At 44.2% G+C, this 21,768-nt stretch overlaps 1 protein-coding gene across 1 annotated transcript in view; it reads left to right on the forward strand.

Moving 5' to 3' along the window:
- The window catches only part of NCKIPSD (NCK interacting protein with SH3 domain), an 83,307-nt gene that overhangs the window by 24,530 nt on the left and 37,009 nt on the right, over nt 1-21,768 (forward strand). Inside the window, exons 3-5 of the mRNA XM_067544251.1 lie at nt 1,710-1,911; nt 13,821-13,908; nt 16,526-17,154. Coding sequence (XP_067400352.1) covers nt 1,710-1,911; nt 13,821-13,908; nt 16,526-17,154 — 919 coding nt within the window. The remainder of the gene's footprint in view (nt 1-1,709; nt 1,912-13,820; nt 13,909-16,525; nt 17,155-21,768) is intronic.

Raw genomic sequence — 21,768 nt, forward strand, 5'->3', positions numbered from 1 at the left:
TTGGTGGTGCAGCCACAGTGTGAGATTCACTGTTCCAGTCCGTGGTGTGGTTAATAAGGGAGGGCCAGGCTGGCAGTTGGTAATTGGAGCCCCACTGCTGCAAAGGTAAACAAAGGACTGAAGCGCTCAGGGAGCCCTCCAAAACTGATCTGAGAGCCAGATGACGAGGAGCTGAGTCGCCAGTCCCCACTGCAGTGCCTCCTCTCAACCTCTGCCCACAATTCCATTTTCCTCCAAGCAAAGTAGCTTCTCCGACTCACTGGGCTGGGCACCTGTCTGCCAATCTAACCCACTGCTAGAGGATTGCTTGAGAATTCCCTCTACAGGTGCGAGGGTGATGGGGGGCAATATTCTAGCTCAACTGCAATCCAGGTTGGGAGGAGATAATTTGCACCTTCATTGGCTGTTCCAGTTTACTCTCTATCAGATGCAGCTGCCCAGCTGGTTCCTTTCTCCCTGCCCCCAAGCTCCTAGGTCACTTGCCCTCTAGATCCTTATCTTTCAGTCTGCTGCAAAGTGGTTCAAGGCTGAATTTGACAAATGTATCATGTGAAGGAAACTATACAACTAGTAGAATAGCATAGAACTCCCTTGTCCTGATATAAAAACCCACTTGAGTGCAGTGGTGGTCACTGCATAGTGTGTGGCTTGCTCCTATTTTCATTGGGTAGTCTGAGTTGTGCTTAAGGCTCCAGATGCAGAGAGAGTGATCCTATAGGCATTGATGATTTTTGCATGTGTGTATGTGTGTGTTCACACACACAATTTGTGTTGGTTGCTTGGAGAAAGGCATCACTAGATATTTTCTCCACTGGGGATCATGGACCTCAATCCCCTGCATCCCTCAAAACCCCCCAAACAATGCCCTGCATTGTGCACACAATTTTCTCCATGGGAGAGGGTCTGAGAGAGAGTAGATCCGCGTGTGACAAACTTCAGCCTTATCGCTAATGCACTTTCAGAAGGTTCTGAGACACTACAGTGATTAGGACAATATAAGAACCTGTATAGAATGCAAAGAATAGCTATGTTGCATGCTACCTTTAGAAGGCAGACGTTGCAGGGCGTCCTTTAATAGCTTGCTCTTGGGGAACAAAGACAGTGGAATTTAAAGGTGGAGAGAAGCTGAACTGGTGTCTAGTTTGCTGAAGGTGGGTTTCACTGGGATGGGCATCTTGGGGATTTAGTGTATTTGGTTTTCCTTCATTTCTTACAAATGTAAATCCTTTTGGATTAGTGAAGTCGGTGCTTGAGACAGGGATGTCAGAGCAGGGTGTCTTTGTAATACACCATTAACAGTTGCTTGTTCATGAAACTTTTGATACCTTGAGTTATGGATTGAGGCGCATCTGCTTCACCACAAAGCAAACAATCATGGACATTGAGATTGAGCCGTGGAGCTAAGGTGCAGGCAAGTCTAAAGCATGTGTCATAACTAGTTTTGAGCACCATGAATTAGAGATATGTCTCCTGTGAACGCTGGTTCATAAATCATTTGCTTTTTACAAAGACTCTTCCTTCCTTTCTGAGAGGTACTTCCTCAGTAGTTCAGTGGAATTGGACTCATTCCATCCTCAGTAAAGATCCTCACTAGGTAGAGGTCTACTGTAGCCATAGTCCAATGTCAGACTTAAGCTTCGTAGCATTGGATACTGACTTCATCCCTTCACCAGTGTCCCTAATGCCACTGTTTCCATTCCATCTGCTAGGAAATTGATCCATCATCGGAAGGAGACTGTGTCCCGCAAAGGTCACTCGCCAACCGGTCAGGGAATGATTTTGACCCCATCCTCCAGTGACCACCATTTGGATTTAGCACGACAGCCCAATGGCATGTGCCGGACCGGATATGAGCGACACCACAGCCTGCCAAACACTGAGATCCAAGAGGATGATGAAGGCCTTTACCAGGTAACAGCTTCTTAGCCTCTTCTAGATTCTTACTTCAAGGGTCCCTCCCTCTTGTATCACACACAGTAAAATTTCCTGTGCCGTTTCAGTTGCACTTGTTGCCTTGAGCTGCAGTGTTGTTTCACTGTTTGCTGTTTTATAGCTGCTGTGTCCTATCCCAGGTGTGGCTGGTATGATCCCTCTGTATTCATTACATTTATAAAGCACGTGGGATCCCTGAGGATACAAAACTATGTAAATGTGCATGATCTGCTCTAGTTTGTGCTACTCTCTCTTTCTTAACACCTTTTTAAAGAGCTGCTGATTCCTCAGGGAATACTTTGAAATACATTCTTTTAGTGACAGTTCTGCTTAGGTCACATTTTTTCTGTGCTTTTATTTCCCCCTTGTTAAATATGCACGAAAACAGGATCTCTGTTCCTTAGGAATTCATCTGCTGTGTCTGCTTATTCCTCGGCTCAAGTTGTGAAGAGTGAAGATCCTGTTTTCTTGTGAACATCCCTAGTAGTGATGAATTAGGGAAGAAAAACACAGGAAATATGACTTAAAAGCAGAATTCTATCTAAATGGAACAAAGTTACTGTGAGCTTTCAACAAGTCTTCAAAGAGACAGGCCAGGACAGACTTAGCAGCAACTGTTTGGGATAGGTTATATAACTGATTACATAGTGGGAGGTAGCAAAGAGATGGGAATTGCCCTCAGACAGATGGTACGTGTTGGTGTAAGGTTGCCACATCTGTCCAAGATGAGAGAGTTTATAGTGGCACCATTACTCCATCACTACTGTTAGGTAGGGCTTGTTACTGACTTAATAAGGAAACATAAGTCTGCGGAGATAAAAAGGAGCTGGTGTACAGGCTTCCTAGCAAATCCCTTCTTTCTCTACTCCAGTACTCTTCCCCTGTAGGTAAACAACCCAATCCAATTCTAAAGCCTGCTGATAAAGGAAAAAAACATATATGCTTTTTTAGGATGGCAAAATTGAGTGACAAACCTCCAAGTAATGCTGAATCCCCATCTTTTGTAAGTCTGTACTCACCTGGCTGCAGGGAAGATCAGGAGAAACATAAATTATTTGACTAACAAGAGGGCATGGTTCCCATCTGTGATGTATTTGCAATTTACAACTTTGGGTATGTTCTCCTTAGAATGTGCTTGCCCCATGTTGAAAGAGCTAATTAGATTATAACCCCTGGGTGGGGATATTTCTGATATGCTGCGAAAGTACAAAATGGAGCAGAAACATCCTTCCCTCACCTTTGTGCAAAAAACGAAATCCCACACTACCTTGTCTGCAAGATGATTTCCTTCTGTCTGCTTCTAAAGCTGCCGGGAGGTGGGGTGCGGAATTGCATTTTAAACCTTTTCCTGTGGTGTTTGAGAGGAGCAGAGGCTTGCGGGAGATACCTTTTAACAGCTATGGGTTTCTGGTTAAGTCCTATTGTTCATGCTGTAACTAAGGTTTGGCAAGATTTTGGTGGGTGGTTTACACTTCAACAGTGATGCTGCCTTCTTGCTTCTCAAAGGCTGAACTGAATGAAGAGTGTAGCTGAACACTTTATTTAATTCACTAGCCTAAGGTAGTTATGTGAGGACCAATTCCTTTGGTGGAGAAAAAAATCTAGAGCATTATAGCAGAGCGACATCTCTGCTGAGTATGGTTAAAGGCTAAGGCCAGCTTTCTGTTTAAAGCTTCACTTCTAAGTCTCAAAGTTGACATATTCTGGCAACATTTTTTTGCTGACAGATAGATAGAGATCGAACCAGGGCTCGGATCGTTGTACCAGGGTCTGACTCTTGGGGGTTACCTCCAGCAGAGTGTTTGGTACTCACGAGCACTTTGATGGAAATCAAATAAAATGTTTCAAAAAGTGTTTGCTTTTCCAGTTAGGTAAACTAAGGCCTTGTCTACACTACAGAGTTTTGTCGATGCCAGTTATGCCGGCGTACAGCCGCGGCTGTAATTAAACCGCTGTTGCATGTCTTTGCTATGCTTCTTGCATCAGTGGAGTGCGTTCACGCCACTAGCTCTTGCATTGACTGTGGGTAGCTATCCCACTGTGCAACTGCAGGCAGGGTGCTTGGGAAGGGTTTGCAGTGCTTCATGGGGCAGACGCACAGCGTCACATGATGCAGGTTTCTGAATCCCATCGTTCCATGGGCATCCTACTAGATTGACACCCGCTTTGCAACTGCCCTGTCAGCCAGACTGACACTGCTGAGCATAAACACAAGAAGCCCACACAAGTGTGTGGGGAGTGAGGGGAGAGTGTGTGACGGAGGCTGTGCGTGTGCGGGCTGTGGAACAGTGTGTGTCCGCACACTATCTCTTTAAGTTCAGACAGCAGCCGGAAGCAACCAATCCTGAGGCAGAAGCTGGTGTACAGACAGCTGATGTCCCCCTGTCCCACCCACTCCAGCTCAGCAGCAGAGACCTGTACATTGGCGGAGGGAGAGGGACACCCTGACGTCAGCCCCCGCCTCCCTCCCTGGCTCTGCACCCTTTTCCCCAGCAGCAGTCCATGCTGCTTGCATAGTGGCTGTAGGAGATTGATTGCAGGGTTGATTCCCTCGGAGTTCTCCCACAGCCTCATCTCCCCACAAACCCAGGAGAATGATCCACCCCTCCCCTGTGGTCCAGGCAGGAGCCCATTTGCTGCCAGGAGCCGGCATGCTCAGCTGGGCAGTAGCTGTGTGAGCTCTCCATGCCGAACAATTTCAAAACTTCCTGGGGCTTTGAAAGAGGAGAGGCGCATGCCTGTGTAGCTGGAATGCAGGACAGAACCACAGAGTTCAAACCAGTGAGCAGAGCATTCAGGTGGATGTTGGGGGGATAGCTCCTGGAGCCCAGTTACTGCAGACATTGCATCCTACAATGATGCTGTCACTATAACTTTGCCACAAAAAGCTCTGCGCCTCTTATCGAGGTAGTTTTATTTTGTTGCCAAAGTAGGGGAGTTTTGTTGGCGGGGTGGGAGCATTGTAGTGTGTACACCTCCACTGATCACTGACTTTTGTTGACAAAACTCTGTCATGTAGACCAGCCCTAAGACTCTCATGCCTATTTGTGCACCTAATGAATTACACTGAGTAAGTGCAGAGAGAGGCTATCTATCTGGAAAACTACCTCTGCATCACAGGACATGGGTGGCTTTGAGACTGTGTGTTACAGTCATCGAATCTGAGCACTCCCCCAAGCACTGAGAGTTCAGCTGGATTTAAAGTTAAAAAAAACAAGAATAAAAAACCCAGGCCTGTTGCTCCAATCTGCCTCTGTCAAAGGGTGGGATTCGTATTCTGTGGAAATGTAATCTGAGACAGCAGAATAGTCAGAAGGTGCTGAAACTGTTCTTGAGGGGTGGAACTACATAAGCAAATGCTCCCTGCAGGGAGGGTGATTGGGAGTAGAAGAGTAGATAGGAATAAGGAAGAGGGGTTGGGGACTAAAGGGAGTGGGAGGAGAGGTGTGGGATATTGGGAATGGGGACATGGGTGTGAGTGATGGTGGTGTGTGGAAGAACAGGGGCAGAGGAAGCTGTCAGCCCCACATTCCTCTCCCATGTGTGTATCATGATCTGGGGCCCCCTGGTCCATCTACAGGGTTGTAACCCCTCACTTAGATAAGCCCCCTCCAGAACCTGACTCTCATATCTTGGGGGAGTGGGTCTGACCCATCTCCTTATCTACCATGTGTGCTGGAAGCTCGGGGTCTCTGCCCCCCGGTGATGTCTGAGCCCTGCCTCTGTGTGTGTGCGTGCCAGGATGTGAAAGGCCCTAACACATCTATGAGGGTGTGACCATCCAACCCTACCCTTCTCCTATGAGCCGGGTTCAAAGCAGGCTTGTTTTTCCAGGTGTGTTTGAGTCCCTCTCCCTACCCACCATGTAAGTCAGGATCTGGGGAAGTCCTTCCCCTCTGGATGGGGAGCTCAAAACAGGCATGCACCAAGAACACACTGCTGAGACTGGGGTGAAGAGCTGAGAACATTCATGCTTGACTCAAAACTCTCCAGGAGGGGGAAAGGGAACGCTGTTGTTAACTGATGATTAATAATTCATCAATAATCAATAACCAGTTGATAACTAATACCTGTAAACATTTTAATGGTGATTATATGTTTAGTGAGGGGTTCTCTCAAGACCAGGTTAGTTTATTAATAACAAACTTCAGATAAATCAGCGTTGATTGGATTTATTGGTTTAACAGTTAGTAAAGACAGCACATGCTCAGGGAGGCATGCGTTACCAACAGCTGCCAAAGCCCTTCCCTGTGTGTACTTGCCGTCAGTCCAGACTGCAGATTGTCTCTACTTCCTCTTGATTTCTCAGGGCAATTATACCCGTATTACTCTTTCATGTTTTTCATTCCAATACTTATCTATTTCCTCCTTTTTAGTTCCTACTTCTTTTCTTAGATCCTTTTCTAAGATCACTGTTCCCTTGTAACTTTACAACTGCCTTCAGTACCTTATTGCTTATTCCTGTTTTAGGGGTAATGTTGTTATACCTCTTGTGCACATTTTCCAGGTAATATTCCTAAAGAAGCCCTTGCAGAAATTTCTAAAGGTTATTGCTTAGGAAAATTCCACTCCCGAAAGTTAGCTTAACTGCAGAGCATCATGGAACTCTTGCTGCCAAGCAAGCCTGAGGTTCTTTCTTTGGGGCCTGTTTTAAGTGCCACCACCGCCCACTGATGTGAGTGGAGCAGTTCAGACATCTCAGAGGTATTGTTTCAGGATGTAGTCATCTCCATCTGGTATTGTTTCAGCTGAGAACATCTCACTGAGATGAAAGGGCTACTTAACACCTCTCTGAGCCTGCTATGCTGCTGATGGATATGTAGAGGCCTTCCCTTCCATTCTCCCTCTAGTTTCATACAGAATTGTATAATTGAGTGCCAGTTTTGCTCTAGCTAAGGTTGGGAAGTCCTTCCTGTTGAAAGGATGACTCTTCTTAGTGCTCTAGAGAATGTTTGCTTACATGGATTATCTTGACATTTTGCTATGCCTAATGGGAGTGTGTGGTGGAGTTTGTGATCCAAATGTGGGGTCATTTGAGCAAGGTGTTCCCGAGATACAGCCCCAAGGAAAAAAAAACGCATTTAATTAAGTTCACAGGGTTTAGCAACTTTGAAGTTTGAAACCAACCCTGGGCAGAAGTCTGAGAATGAACTGCAAACATTTGGGGAAAAAACTGCCTCTAGCAAGTTTTTTGAGAAATGTAATCTGAGCACAATAGAATATTCAGAAAGCAATGAAACTATTTTTGAAAAGAAAAGAAACTAGGCTTGTGAATATTCACTGAGGGGAGAGGCGTTAGGGGAGCAGGAGAAGGTGGTATGGTAATAGAGGGAGAAGGGTTTGGGTCTGCAGCGAATGATGGGGGTATTAAGGAGGGATAAATGGGAATGTGTAGTAAGGGAGGGAAGAAGGATTGGGGGCTTAAGTAAGGGGGGAGGCATTGAGGTGGGGGGAGAAGATGGGAGGGGTTGAAGAATGGGAGGGGTAACAAAGGAAGTTGGGGATTTAGGAATGGGAGGCTTTCAACCCTGAATTCTTCCGTTCCTTGTATATGCTGTGATCTGGGGGAGTCTCGCCCCTCTGTAGGGATCTGATCTTCTCCCCCTGCCCACTGTGTTCTGGGATCTGGGGGACCATGCTTCTCTTGGGGTGTCTGAGGCCCTCTTCCTGACCCTTCATGTGAGCTGGGATCTTGGGTGTGGGGAATGAAGGTAACACAGATTTACACATCTGAAATTCAAAAATTGAATAGTTAAGATACACACCACCCCTGTGAGGGGCATCAGGCTGTTCAGCGTGTGCAGTAGGGGCATGGTTTGGAGGAGAGGCAAACTGGGTGGACCTAGAACAGCGCTGGGGAACCCTGGCTGAAGCATGGGTAGGAATCCCAGCTGGATGTGGGCAGTGGGAGTGAGGGCCCTAGCTCAATGTGCAGCTTGGGCTACATAACCAAGGCAGTGTGTGGCCCTCCAGCAGGCTGCCACCTGCAATGTGTGTAAGCAATAAACAGCACGGAGCAACTTCTTACATGTCAATGGTGGCCGTCTGCAATCCCAGCTAATGGCTTTATGTGCTGGGAAATAGAGGGCAAGCTGGAAAGATGGCTGGGAGTGGTGGGACAGGGGGTGGCAATGACAGAGACACACCAGTCTTTCTCTCACATGCTTAAAGTTAATGTAACCATCATGCAATAAAAATGGCCAGGGTTTGGGATGAGATTTCTCTCATTGGCACTGTTGGCAACTATGCAATTGCAGACATCTCTGAGCATGATAATTATTCCCATTCCATTGTAACAAAATGTACAAGAGAGGGCAGGAGCACTGAAGAATCACACAGCTGTGTCTAATAGGAAGACCACTGGACTGGGACTCTTCCTAGCTCTGCCACTGGCCTGCTGGATGACCTTGAGCAAATCACTTCACTGCTCAGTTTCCCATGTTTAAAGTGGGGATAATGGTGTAAAGTTCTTTGAGATCTAGTGATGAAAAGCACTGTAGAAAAGCTAGTTCTTTTGGTTATTACCTAGCCACAGTAGCTTATCAGCTGCAAACATAGTTGAGAACTTCAGCTGTCTAAATGACCATTAACTCCTACCAACAAACATTTCTTTTTCTATTTAAACTAAGAAATTAAATGGCAAAACACTTTGTTAATATGGTGTTACGGTTGCCCTGCAATATGGTGAAAGGTTGCCCTTTCAGAACATCAAGTTGAGCAAACCTCAAACTTCTGAAAACCAGGAAATAGAGTTAAGGTAAATGCCCACGTAACCTTACCTCTACCCTCTGTGACTTATTCCCCAATACACCCTACACACACCCTACAATTGTCTTTTCACTGTAGTGGACAGGTGCTACCTCCACTTTCTGTACGCTCAAACATTGAGCTCACTCTCCGGACAGAATGCCACACTTGTAACATTTAAGAACCACTTCGAACCCTTCTGCAATCCTATCACCCTTGCACACAGGATGCCACCTAAACAGTATTAACTCCACAGTCTGCTCTCATATCTCACCTCACTACTGTCGGTGCCCATAGCAAGAAGACCTCATTGACCGGCTGCCAACAACTTGCACAATTCTGTATTGAAATGATGCAGACTGGAACCTCAAGGTACACATGCACCACGCCTCTCTTTTGATAACACACATGAGACGGGACTCAGAATCAGATCTCCTCATATCACAGTCACTGCTCTTCCAAGCTGCTCCAGCCTGTTCCTCTGCCATCCAATAGAGCTACACCCAACACAGTGAATGCGGCTGTAGTGTATGCAGATCATTCCCAGTGACTATTGCTAGCTCCAGAGGGGCAGAGTTAAGGTTACATGGGTGTTTACCTTAACTCTGTACTTCCTGGTTTTCAGAAGTCTGAGGTTTTGCTGAATTCAGCGTTCAGGAAGGGCACGAGCTACCACCAAGCATCTTTGACTCTGCCTTAATGAAGGTGTTTTTTTGCCTTTTAATTTTATATACCTGACACAATAGGGAAGGCTTTTGAAGCCTTAGAAACTGGAGGAGCTATAAAACCTGCCGTATTTGTTTATGCTTAGCAAGCTAATTCCTGGGTATAAACTAATTGTGCTCCTGCTCTTCAAGGCTTTGCTGTATACAGTAGTGTCCATCCCAACAAAGTTTTGCTAAAGAGTATATTATACTTGTTTAAAAATGAGCACAAAAGCTGGCTCAGCATGTTGAGAACAATACAACTTCTAAGCTTCAGAGTTTGGGGACCAAAATCTTGATCTCTCACTATCAAGCTTAGCAGGATGGGAGTGTTGCAGTCCAGTGAGCCCCCTTCCCAGGCAATGCTTGGAGAAGCATTGATTAGTTTCTGCAACAGTCCTGCCCTCTTTGGTTAGAGAAAAAATCTTGTGTGTGTATGGAAGGAAGAAAGTAAAAGGAAGCAGAAAGGGTGAGAAATGAATGGATTTTGGGAGTCCCTTGCCCTTGCAGAGAGGCTCAACTGCCACCCGCAGCTGCTAGGAAGAGGGAGACTGCTGACCTTATTACAGGGGTCTGTCCCTGGGTCATGCCTGGAGGCTTTTTTTGTGTAAATCCTTGGATAGCAGGTGTCTGATAAATTTGAAGCCTTCTCTTCGGCCCTCTTCTCACTGGCTCCTGTAAGGGAAGGGGCTGTCTCCCCTCACCTCATCCAAGAGCCTCTTGACTGTTTGTGAGTCTGCCTGCTCTAACCCTTTCAATTTCTTGGTGCCCAGTGGGGATGGAGTGAGAAGGGAAGCGTCTCTGTTGTTGAATCCCTCTTTCAGACTCCTCTCATTTGGAGTCCTGCCTGTGCTGCTGTTCACAGCTTTGACACACAACAGTAACATGAATCCATCTGGTTATTAACTCCTTCACTGCATTACATTGTGGTCAGTTTCACTGATCTATTCAGAATGAAGTGGGTAGCCCACTTAATAGTATTCACAGTTGTGAAGGGAACTCACAAATGTGATCAAGGCAGGGCCATCTACCTCCATGTGCAGAGAGAAGACCCTAGCAGCTCTGCTGTTTGGCACAGCTGTTTGCAGCAGCAGAGGTGCTAGTGCAGTCTCTCTGCACTCTCCGGAAGATGGCCCTGCTTTGATCACCTTCCCTTCACAACTGTGAGGACTTAAGGCTTAATTTTTTAAAGAAAAGGTTAGATTCTGCAGAAATGAATTGTTTTATCTTGCCTTCTCTTGACAGGGAAGATTTCCAGAGCTCCATGTATAGGTTACGCTCCATGGCACTTTGACTGCTGTACAAACTCTACTCTTATAATAAAACAGCGAGAGTCCTGTGGCACCGTAAAGACTAACAAATGTATTTGGGCATAAGCTTTCATGGGCAGAAACCCACTTCGTCGGATGCATTCTGCCCATGAAAGCTTATGCCCAAATAAATTTGTTAGTCTTTAAGGTGCCACAAGACTCTCGCTGTTTTGCTAAAAACAGACTAACACGGCTACTCCTCTGGAATTCTTATAATAGTTGAGGTCAAATATGTAACAAATTTGGTAGGGCCAGTGACGTGTCCTAGAATGAGCTCTTTCCCTATGTGCTCTCAGATAGTGTTATGCTGATCTTATAAACTAACTGAAGCAGGCTGCTAAAACCTGCCGCTTAGGTACATGTGATTATAGCCATGAAGCTGCTTAGCTCAGCACAAAGATGGGGCTGACTTTAGCACAGCTGCACTTTCAAGAGCCTGGGAGGGCCTTCTGCCAGCATTTAACAAAGACCTCCTCTGTTCTAATTGTGCCTCTCACAGCTGTGCAGTCTCTCTGGGCCAAAGACTAATAATTTTTAAAGGGCAAGTAGGTGTGATGTTGGATTCTGGCCAGTTCTGCATTTGAATCCCATTTAGCGTTCTGACTTGAAAATTATAGCAAAGGATGGGCTGAAAACAAAGGAAGAGCGCAGGTTGGGAGTTCACACTGGTCTCTAGTGTTAAATCTTGAGCTTAAGGTGCTTATGTGGGAGAAATTTGTTGCATTAATTGATCTGACCTGTCCTAAAAGTTTCTTTTTAAAAAAAATTGGATGGTGCAGAGGCATAAGGAAATTCCTCTTTATTCATCCCCATTCACCTCCCAATTTCAGTTTATACAAAAGCATCTGTCGTTGCTCTGAGTACTCATATGGTCCCTATAGAAGATACAAATACTGACTGGAATACGATGTCCTGAAACTAATATCATTCATGATCCTCCAAAACTAACGTCTTCTCCTACCCTTGAGAAACAAGCCTTCAGCCTTGCAGCAGCATGACGTGGATCTCAGTAAATCCAGGCCCTGAAATGAGGGGAAAAGCAGATTCCACAGTCAAGAACCTCTCATTGAGAGAGCACTCTGCCTCCAAACTAAAACCACGTCTCCGTTTAAGCAGAAGCTTGAGTACTTCCCTTTGAGCTCAACTTTTGCTGTATTGTGTGAGGAGAGGGGTTGTGTCTGAAGTAACCAGAACCTAATCGGTTTAATGTTTATTGGGTGAGGCCGACACCTTAATTGAACCTAGAAAGAAAAAAGAAGCCAGCACAGGCTATATAGAGCAGCATCGGTGAAATGAAACTTCATTTAGCAGGCAGCTGAGACTTCCAAGGAGAGCAGCCCACGCTGAGTACATTGCAGTGATTTTATTCTGGGAGAAGCAGTCTCTGTAAGAATGGTGTCACTGGTAGGCGTCAGAGATTGCTCTTTTTGGGAAGTCTATGTTTGTGTTCTAGAAGCTGCTAATGTTGCTGGGAATGTGCTCCTCGTGCTGCAATTCAGATGGCGCATGGTGGGGCCAGGCTGTGGTTAGCCTTATGCCACTGTAGTCCCATTAGGGCTTCTTATGCTGTTTGGGGCTCTTATTTCTTCAGATTTCTAGCAAGCCTTATTCAGGCCGCAGTGTTGCCAGCTTTCAGAATCACATTGCCAGTCTTGTGACATTTTCATAAAGCTCTAGCTGCTGGAGTTGTGTTGTTTTGGGAGCATCTCAAGTTTCATTGAAAACAAAAGTTTCTGGCCCTCATGGTTTCAGAGAAAAGCTCGAACATATGTCTCCACTTGGCTCATAAAGAAGATGAATAAAAAGAACCCAAAACTTCTCTCTTAAAATCTCCTTGTTTTGGGAGAGCCTCATTCATGATTTTGAACTCTGTTGGCAATACAGTGTGTGGTTTACAGGCATTATAAAAACATACAGAAATTCGATATGTCAAAATAGCCAGCCTCCTTCCCAACCCATCAATATAAACGCCTCACCTCCCAAATACCATTAAAGTGGAAGCCTGGAAAAAATGAGTATTATAGCATGGCCTCAATGGCGCCACATCAGGGCTCTGTGGGACTACGCTGGAGTCTAGTGCACCTCATTGAGATGATTGGCACCTGTCCCTCCCATCTAATCCGTGAATTCCAATGTGAGCATGTCTTTTGAGTGCAGCAGTTGCAAAATCACATGGGGATAGAGGCATCTCTCAGGCAGCCAAGCCCCAAACTATGTAGGTCTTCGTAGGTCCAAAACCACACCTTTAACCTCCACATGGAGATCAGCTGTCAGTCTGTGCAGATCACTGAGTTCTAGTGCAATGTGCTTCCTTGAGGGAAACCCCATTTAAGTTGACTGCTGTTTTCACCAGCGGTCTTGGGTCGTAGCCTCACATGGAGCAAACTGCATTCATCCAAACACTATGCGATAAATATATGGTTAATCTTGGTGAGGTTCCTGTATCCATAAGAAACGGTAATAATTTAGGAGTCCCAGGAGACTCACTGTTATTCCACACTCAGCCATTGCCAGGAGGAGAGAATTCTGTGGGAAGTATTAGCTGTAGGGAGTTTTGTGAAGCTCTCTAGTTGAAGCTTTTCCCACCAGGGAACAGCACTGGGGTTATGGCAACACACGGCTACTCTAGCCCTACCTTCTCACTTTCTGTATAAGAAATTGCTATAGTAGCTTGAATTAGGAAGGAACTTACCTATGTCCAGTCCTTGGCTTTGTCTTTCTGCAAGGATATTTGTAGCTGATGTAATGGATCTCTCCAAAAGTGTGTTTAAATATGCACGGTGTTTGCTGTCTCTGTGGAGTTGTTGAGATCACTGTAAAGTCATGGTGAATGTGTGGGATTGCATCTGGAATAAGAAAAGACTAAATGCTTTACAGGTCTATGTGACACCAATACCATGTGCTGCTGAACACAGCAATTAAAGAAGGGCTGCTTTTCCTGTCAAGGGGAGAGAATAAAGCAAGGTTTCAGAGTTTCTGCTTTGTTCTTACAGGAAGCTGCCTATTAATATCTTTATGGAATGATGAGCGCTGTAAGGACAAATTAATACACACACAAAGGTTTTATAATAGAGAGTGTATCTTGATTGTCAACCTCCTTTGATTTCTTTAAAATATTTCCTTTTAGATTCCGCCACAGCCACGACGTGCTGCTCCTATCACACCCCCGCCACCAGAGAAACGCAAGAATGCGCAGATGGAAGCACCCATTAAAAGTAAGGAAAAGCTTTTAGATTTTATATATAATATATGTTGGGCAAGAGGCAGACACCACTGAACTAAAATATAGTAAGGCGTGTAATGTTAGCAGCAACTCTGGCTGGTTTTGGTCTGTAACTCAGAAAAGCATTTCTTCAGTTTCTGCTCAGAAGATGTTGGGCTAATGTTTCCATCGCAGTTTTAATCATAAAGCTCTAGTGTTGATGGGCTAGTGTTTCCCGTGTTCTTCCCTGGTCGTCAAGCATGACTTTTGGCTGACTGTCACCTGTGGCTTCTTCTTTCACCAACTCCAGGTGCATTGGGTCCTGGAAGTGGTGTTCTCTGGATTTCTTATGCTGATTAATTTTGGGAGAAGACAATTTTTGCAGAAGAAGCTTTAGAATATTTGTTCTGCTCGGTTGTATTGTTTGTGTGACAAGAATATAACTAGTGTTTCAGGGTCCTTGTATTAACTATTCTCCCAGATATATCAAAGGGATCTTTCAATAAGGTGGCATAAGGTGGCATGAGAATTTGTGCTTTAGTTTCTTTTTCATCTGGATGTGATAATGCCATTAGATCACCAGGGGGAGCTCACTATTAATGCAATGAGAAAAGGCTCCCTTAAGTAAGAGCTTCTTGCTAGCTGTCCATCTAGCTCTTTGTTCATATAATGGCCACATCCGACTCTTGCATAATTGGTGGCTTGCCTCTGCAAAAGACAGGAGAGTGATGTCTTCAACCCCTAGCCCAGGGGAAGATCAGTTGTGCATGTGCTGCACACACAGTGACTGTGTTGGTAGTGTGAATTTGCAGTACTGGTCAAAGGAGTGCTACTCGGCGAACACGAAACAAAAAAATTAATTTGCAACCTTTAGGGGTTAGATCTACGAGGTAAGGGGAAGGGAAGGGAAAGTCATTTTGTTGTGACGCAGTTCATGTTGTGGTGGTGTGCATTGCCCCAGTACTACATTATGCTTATACAGTTATATTGCTATGATGGGTAGCCCTCCACAAACTCAGTCCAGGATTTGTTGATGTTCTGTAAAATGAACTTGCAGAGTGCAGGTCAGATCTTTCAAATTCTGGGCAGTTCATTGAAATTTGGAGCAGGCAGCACCCTGCTTCTTGGTACTGAGCCATTCCATACACTAGAGTAGTGAGAAGTTTTACCCTTGAATCATTATCTGTGCCCTTGATTCCATTGAATCTACTGGAAGATACAGTATGTGGATGATCATCTTCAGAAGGAGAAGAAAGAAGATGAAGAATGGTAGAAAGCTACAGTATGTGGATGGTCATCTTCAGAAGGAGGAAGATGAACAATGGTAGAGATCTCCATGGGAGATATGTGCTCTGACTCAGCTCCACATGTCTTTGGCCTGAACAGTTGGAGTAGACAATTCATTGGGGTTGAAGGTCTATTGGTGGACTTCTTAGCCAAGAACATGCATCTAGTGTTCTGGCTTTTGACTTGGGTGTAAGATTGTGAGATTACCATAACATCTCCCAGGGCCAACAGAAAACCGAAGACTCTTCCGGAGGTGACTGGCCCTTTGGCCCATGAGAATCTCTGCCCCTTCAGTTTGGGAGGATGTTTATTGCCGAAGGAGATGATTATTTTCTGTGGATCAGCAGGAATCAATAAGGAGCAGTGAATGGCTGGGTGAACATTCATGCAGCATGCAAAATTCACTTTGGGAATCAAGGTATTCCTAAAGCAGTACTTTTACTCTGTACAGATCTAGAATATTTTCATTTGGGGTTCACAGAGAGTGGCTGATTGGTGCCACTTTTTGCCCAAGTAACTATCTTCCTAGCTAAGTTATGAGAGATTGGGTGTGGGATAAAAGTATCCACAGCCCCATTTTTTATAAGTTATGGGACAAAGCAAATTGAGTAATGAAAAATTTAGGCTAGATGTTCGGAAAAACATCCTAACAGTCAGGTCGATTAGATAATGAACTAGTTTCCCTAGAGAAGTGGTGTAAGTACCATTGCTAGAGTTAGTCAAAACTAGATAGGAGAAAGCACTCAGAAATGTACTATAGCAGGCACTCCTGTACTGGCTGGGAAAGGACCATATGAGCTAACGAGTTTATAATCCAATCACCTAGAGAGCAGAAAGTGGACTACAGATGTCTGTCAGCCAAATGCTTTTTTTTCTTGCTCTTGACACCAAGCAGAGCATACAGTTAGTGGTGCAGGAAAGGATCTTTACAGAATGAGAAGGGAGATGCTTACTGCAATGAGTATGTACCTTGAAATGTTAAGACACATCAATCAAAAAAGTACTGACTGCATGCAGTATGTTTAAAAAAAGAGTAATTGTCTAAACCAGCGGGGAAAGACTCCTCTCTCTCCCCAGTTATGTTTTTCCTGTAAAACAGTGAGCCTTTTGAAAAGAATTCATCTTTATAGGACAGCTTTCTTCCCCTTCCTGAAGAGGTTATTTTACTGGAATGCTCAAGGGAGACCTAATATAATTTTGCTTTGAGATAAGTGCGTCAGGAAGAGGAGCTAAACTGCTTTGGTAGCATGCACAATGAGCTTCTTAATGGACTCTGCTGTGGCACTGTTTTTTCCCTTTTTCTTTGATGCTGTTGCTAAGGCATTTTAATTGTTCCTTTTCAGATGCTGTTGAAATCACCTCTGGGTCAGTTTCCAGTGCCTCTTCTATAAGTACCACTTCCCTGGATACCTTGTACACTGGTTCCACTGCATCAGAAACAGGTCTCCCAACAGCCACTTCCAGTCCCGCCAACACTCCTCCTCCTGTCCCCAGCAGAAGTGCCCACACCACAATATCACGTAGCTTGGATGTTAGTCATTCAGCTCACCTGAAGCATGGGACTTCAACGAAGGGTGGTGCAACTAAATCTCCCCAGACCAAGAGGGCTGCCCCAGGACCTCCTGTTGAAACAGAGGGTCAAAGGTCTTTCCGTATGGATGGGGAGAAGAATCTGCAAGTCAAGAAGACTGCTCCAGCTGCAACCGTGGGCTTAGAAGCCTTCAGCTCTCTTTGCCTTGATGATAAGAAGGCAGCTATTTTGGAGCTGTCAGCACCAGAATCCAGCAGCCAGTCAGTGTCTGTGCCAAAGACAATAGGTGCTGAACTGATCGAGCTGGTGCGCAGGAACACCCACCTCAGCTATGAGCTGTCACGGGTTGCTGTCGGTGTAGTGATTGGCCACATTCAGAGCTCCATCCCAGCAACCACCCATGTCATGGAGCAGATCCTCATCTCATTGGTGGAAAATAAGGTAAAGGAAATGCTGAGCTCCAGCAAGAGGGCATCATAAAGGGACAGGGCAAAACGTTAAAATATCATTTAGAAGAAATATTCTGCATTTTGCTTCTGGAGCTCAGAGGCCAACCCAAATGAGGAAAGCAGAGTCCAAATGAAAAGGAGACAAGTGAAGGTGAAGGAGGAGAGAGTGAGTGAGTGAGAAACAAAATCCAAGTAGGCTTAGCTAGTGGCAAGCAGAGAGAATGGCAGTCTGGTGCATTGTACAGGACAGTCTTCCAGACAGGCTATGGAAGTAAGAACTAGCTCTGTATTTGGAGGAATACGTGACTGAAAAGTAGCTGGTTTGGAGAGCTGTTTGGACATCAGCTTAGGTTTTAGAAGCTCAGTGTGTGGGCTAGAGAGGGAGCTGGGCATTACAGGGGACTACATGTAAGGGGATGGAGCAGAGCCAGGATTAACAGCTTGAGTCTTGTGAACCTAACAGCAAACAGGTGAGTTGGTCGGAGCAGAGCCGGGGGGAGGGGGAGGGAGTAGAATTTCTAGATGCAGAGGGTAGTGTTAGCAGTAAGACATCAATGGGCACAAATATAGCAGAATCCAAGGCACTCTGGAGAATTGTACTTTGGTCCTGTTTCTTTATGCCGTCAGCAATGGCTACATATGGACAAAGTATAAACTGGCTGATGTTCTAGAGGAGAAGGAGGTAGTGGTGGAGGACTTCTCAATGGAGTTTATTCTCGCACTGTGGCTGCCGCAGGGATGAAGGAGAGAACTAGTGGCTGCCAGTGTATAGTATTGGCCTTCCTATTGCCCACCACTGGATCACTTCTCCTTCCTAAGGTCTGCAAGCATTCGCTGGATTTTTCAAATGCATGGAAACTTTCAGCACAAGTGCTGTGCTCAGCATTCTTCCAACCAGGAATGAGAGAATAAGATTGAGGCTAGTCTGAGGACCGATATCCTGACCAGTGAGGGCAAAGCAAGCAAAAGGAGCCACCAGCATGGAAGGTGTAGCGAGCATTACTGATTAGTCCTTCATTGTCTGGGGCATCTGTGACCAGATACAGGCCAGTGGAGAGCATGCTGCCGCCAAGAGGGTGGATCTCCTTAAGTGGAAATGCCCAAATCCTTTATGTGGGAGCCTACAATATGGGAGGTGAGATACAATAGGCCCAAGAATGACTTTCAGTATCCAGGAAGAGAACTTGAAGATAGGTTTGGTCAACTGAAAAGATCCAAGAGTTTTATGGTGCCCTTTGTGAGTGAAAACTGAAGGAAACATGTTGGAAACTAACGTGAGATTCAGAAAAGCTTGAGATTCACTGAGCACTGGGGCTTTTTCTGATGAGAGGCCATCCCCTTTTGGGATGAGACTGTCTCAACTAAAGCAGACAGAGTACACTGAGATCAGAATTTGTGGGGTTGGTTAGCAGGTGTTTTAAACTTGATAGGAAAGGGCAGAGATGAAGCTTTTGCTTAGCTCAACTGGTAAATATTCAGCAGGTGGATGACTGGAAAAGGAATATTAAAGAACTAATGAAAAATAAGCAAAATGGGATGGGATCCATACTAAATAATGGAGACTGACCTGGTGGGCATAAATGGAATGTTAAAATTGCTATACTGTACCTGTTTAGAGAAGAGACAGGAGTTGGTGCTCGAGGTCTGGGCAGCAGCTAGGGGATAATTTAGGGACAGGGTGAAGAAGTAAATATATTGGTCACATGATCTGGGTACTGTGCATGCCAAAATCTTAAGGGAATTAGCCGAAGAACTTGAGCCATTAACAGTTGGTTCTTTGAGAATTTTTAAAAACATGGAGGTAGCACAGGACTGGAGAAAAAATTAATGTGGTACAGATCCTTCTTTAAAATTGGCAGTTACTTTCTGCAGGTAGTGGAACAAATATTAATGCAACATCAGTAAATGGAGGAAAATAGAACCATGAGTAATGAACATATGTTTATAAAGAACTTCTGTTAAAATAATTCAGAGCATAAACCCATTTTTTCTCCAACCGTGTTAAAATTACTGTGTAGTTGTAAGTGTACGTATAGTTATGCAACATATGTGGACGTAACAATTAAGCACCTTATTTTTTGTGACCACGGAATACACTAAACTAACTTTGTACCTTTTAGACTCCTTGGCTTGTCTTCCCATCAGGATTGTAAAGATTCAATTAGTTTTCCCTGAGATAAAGTTTCTCTACTGCTCTATGTACTGGCTTGTTCCATAGTATGTACTTCAGTCCTCTTTCAACCCATTTAGGGAATGATTCCCCAAGCCATTTGAGTAATAGCGCCATCTTGAATTCAGACCTAATAAACTAATAGCAAGTTATTACCACCTCATTCTATTTATTACATAAATGCAGAGACAAAAATAAGAGAAGACTGCATCTTGCAGTATTTAATGAAACAGTATGAGGGCAACCCTTTTCTTTGAATGGAGGGATAATAAATTTCAGCTCCCACTTACTAAATGCAAGGAGTACGTTCCCTATAAACATCTTAGATTAGGGTTCCAATATTGATGGCAAGATTACAGTGAACTGTTCAGAGGTGTGTATATCTAAAAAACTACTAATATTCAAAATTTAGACCAAATCATAATCCAATTAATTATCTACATTGAAAAGATCACCCTCTAAGTAATTAACATCTCACATTTTTGTGGCCATAACCCATTGAGTAATTGCTTTCAAACTTAATAACAATATACTTACTGTCTGTTTGATCTAGATTCAGCAAGAATTTGTAACTAATGTTTCAGGCAGATGTTCTGGATTTGGCTCAAACTATGAATCCTTGCTCAATTTCATTTTCCTCAGACCCTAAACAACGTCTAAACATACTTCGAGCTTTATCATGCTCTGAGAAAACAGATTTATTTATCATTTCCACAAAGAATCTCCAACTTTGTGGGTTGTGAAAGTTAAGACTGTGTACCACGTTCCTGAAAGTAGGATTTTAAAGCATCCCTCTTCTGTCTTATAGCTGTGGCCATATCAGAGAGGACATGGGACTAAATTTTGTAATTCACTGTGGGGAGAGCACCAGCATATTTGCATTTTCTACTGATTTGATCTACATTTGATACTGTACAAGGAACAAAAGAAGACCCTGCCCCTGTCCAGAGAAATGTAGTCTATCAGTACATCTTCAGCAGTATTTCTCTGTGGGTAGACACAAAGGCCTGGTCTACACACAGTTTTTGTACTACTATAGCTATTTTGGTTAGTTATGCCAATACATCTCCTAGTGTGATGTAGTTATACTGGTACAGAGGTGCCTTATACTGGTATAGCTTATTCACATTACTGTGTAGGACTGGCAACTTTATACTGGTATAATTCCATCCACCCCGGGGGGCGAGAGAGGGGGGGTTGTACTGCTTTAATTATACCCGTATAGTTAAAACAGTACAACTTTTGTATGTGGATAAGCCCAAATATAATTATCATTATAAGTTTATATCCTTATACCAAACCATTCTGCGTTCCCAAAGGGATTTTATTTTACAAACTGACCCAATGTACAAGGTTGTGCCTCAGCTTTCAGCATTAAGTCAAGGCATATTTTTAAAAACACTTGATAAAACTCTTTGGATCCCTCCTTTCATTCCATACAAGACAAACATTTATTAATGGGGTAATCCGTCTTTCTTTAAGTGAAGTGAGACATCATCATTGATTAAAGCATCAGTGTGCACCTTAGTCAATCTCCTGCTCATTTCAAGCTTTCTATTGTGTCCTTTCTTCTGTTCTTCTAGTTTTAATTTGAAGTCAAATCTCTGATTTTACTAAATCAGTTTTAGACTCCGTTACCTCCAGCTTATCCCAGTGTGATCTCCTGAAGGTTGAATTGCTTGTTGTATTTTCCATTCATTTATGGCGCTCCTCTTCTGTAGAACCGGAGCAATAAACTGATCTAAGAGGAGGAAATGACCTCTCGTGCCTCTGACAACATTTCATTTTCCCTAAATTTGTCTGGTGGGTGCCTCTGACCCCCATTTTGTAATGGGAGTAACTTCTAAAAGTATGAGCTCAGATTACTAATGACTTATGAGCCGTAGTTCCTCATCAAATCCTTAAAAAGGGACAACAGAGCTAAACAAAGACTGTGCACTCAGGATACCTATGAAGGCCCTCCCCCTGTAAAATGACACCAAGAAAAAAAATATTTTTCTTTGGGAAACCTGAGTTACAGCAGCAAATCTCCCTAACTGGCATCCCCATGCAAGCGTTGACCTTGCCTAGGCTGCGGTCACTCTCCTCTTATCCCGATCTCACTTTTTTTAATTAATTACACAGTTAATAGGTGATGAGAATGAAGGAAAATGAAAATCTTTTACAAAAGCATTTGCGGCAATGTCGAAAGAGTTATTGGAATTGGCATGCACAGGAACCCTGTTATGTTAGTTGAAAACTGATCATTACCAGAGGGTTACGATAGACACTCATGTATCAGGCTTTTAGGGGCTGTCTAGAGTAGTGTAGGGATTGGCAGAAAAGTTAGATATGGTTTTGCATTCAGTTCTGGGCTCTTTCATTCCAGAGCCATGTCTCCAGTTTGGAGGGAGGAGAGAGCAACACAAATGTCTAAGGAACTGGAGGAATTGGTCT

This window comes from Emydura macquarii, unplaced genomic scaffold (genome assembly GCF_026122565.2).
Source record: "Emydura macquarii macquarii isolate MOO-44397 ecotype Brisbane River unplaced genomic scaffold, CSIRO-AGI_Emac_v2 contig_968, whole genome shotgun sequence".
NCBI classification, from domain to species: domain Eukaryota; kingdom Metazoa; phylum Chordata; order Testudines; family Chelidae; genus Emydura; species Emydura macquarii.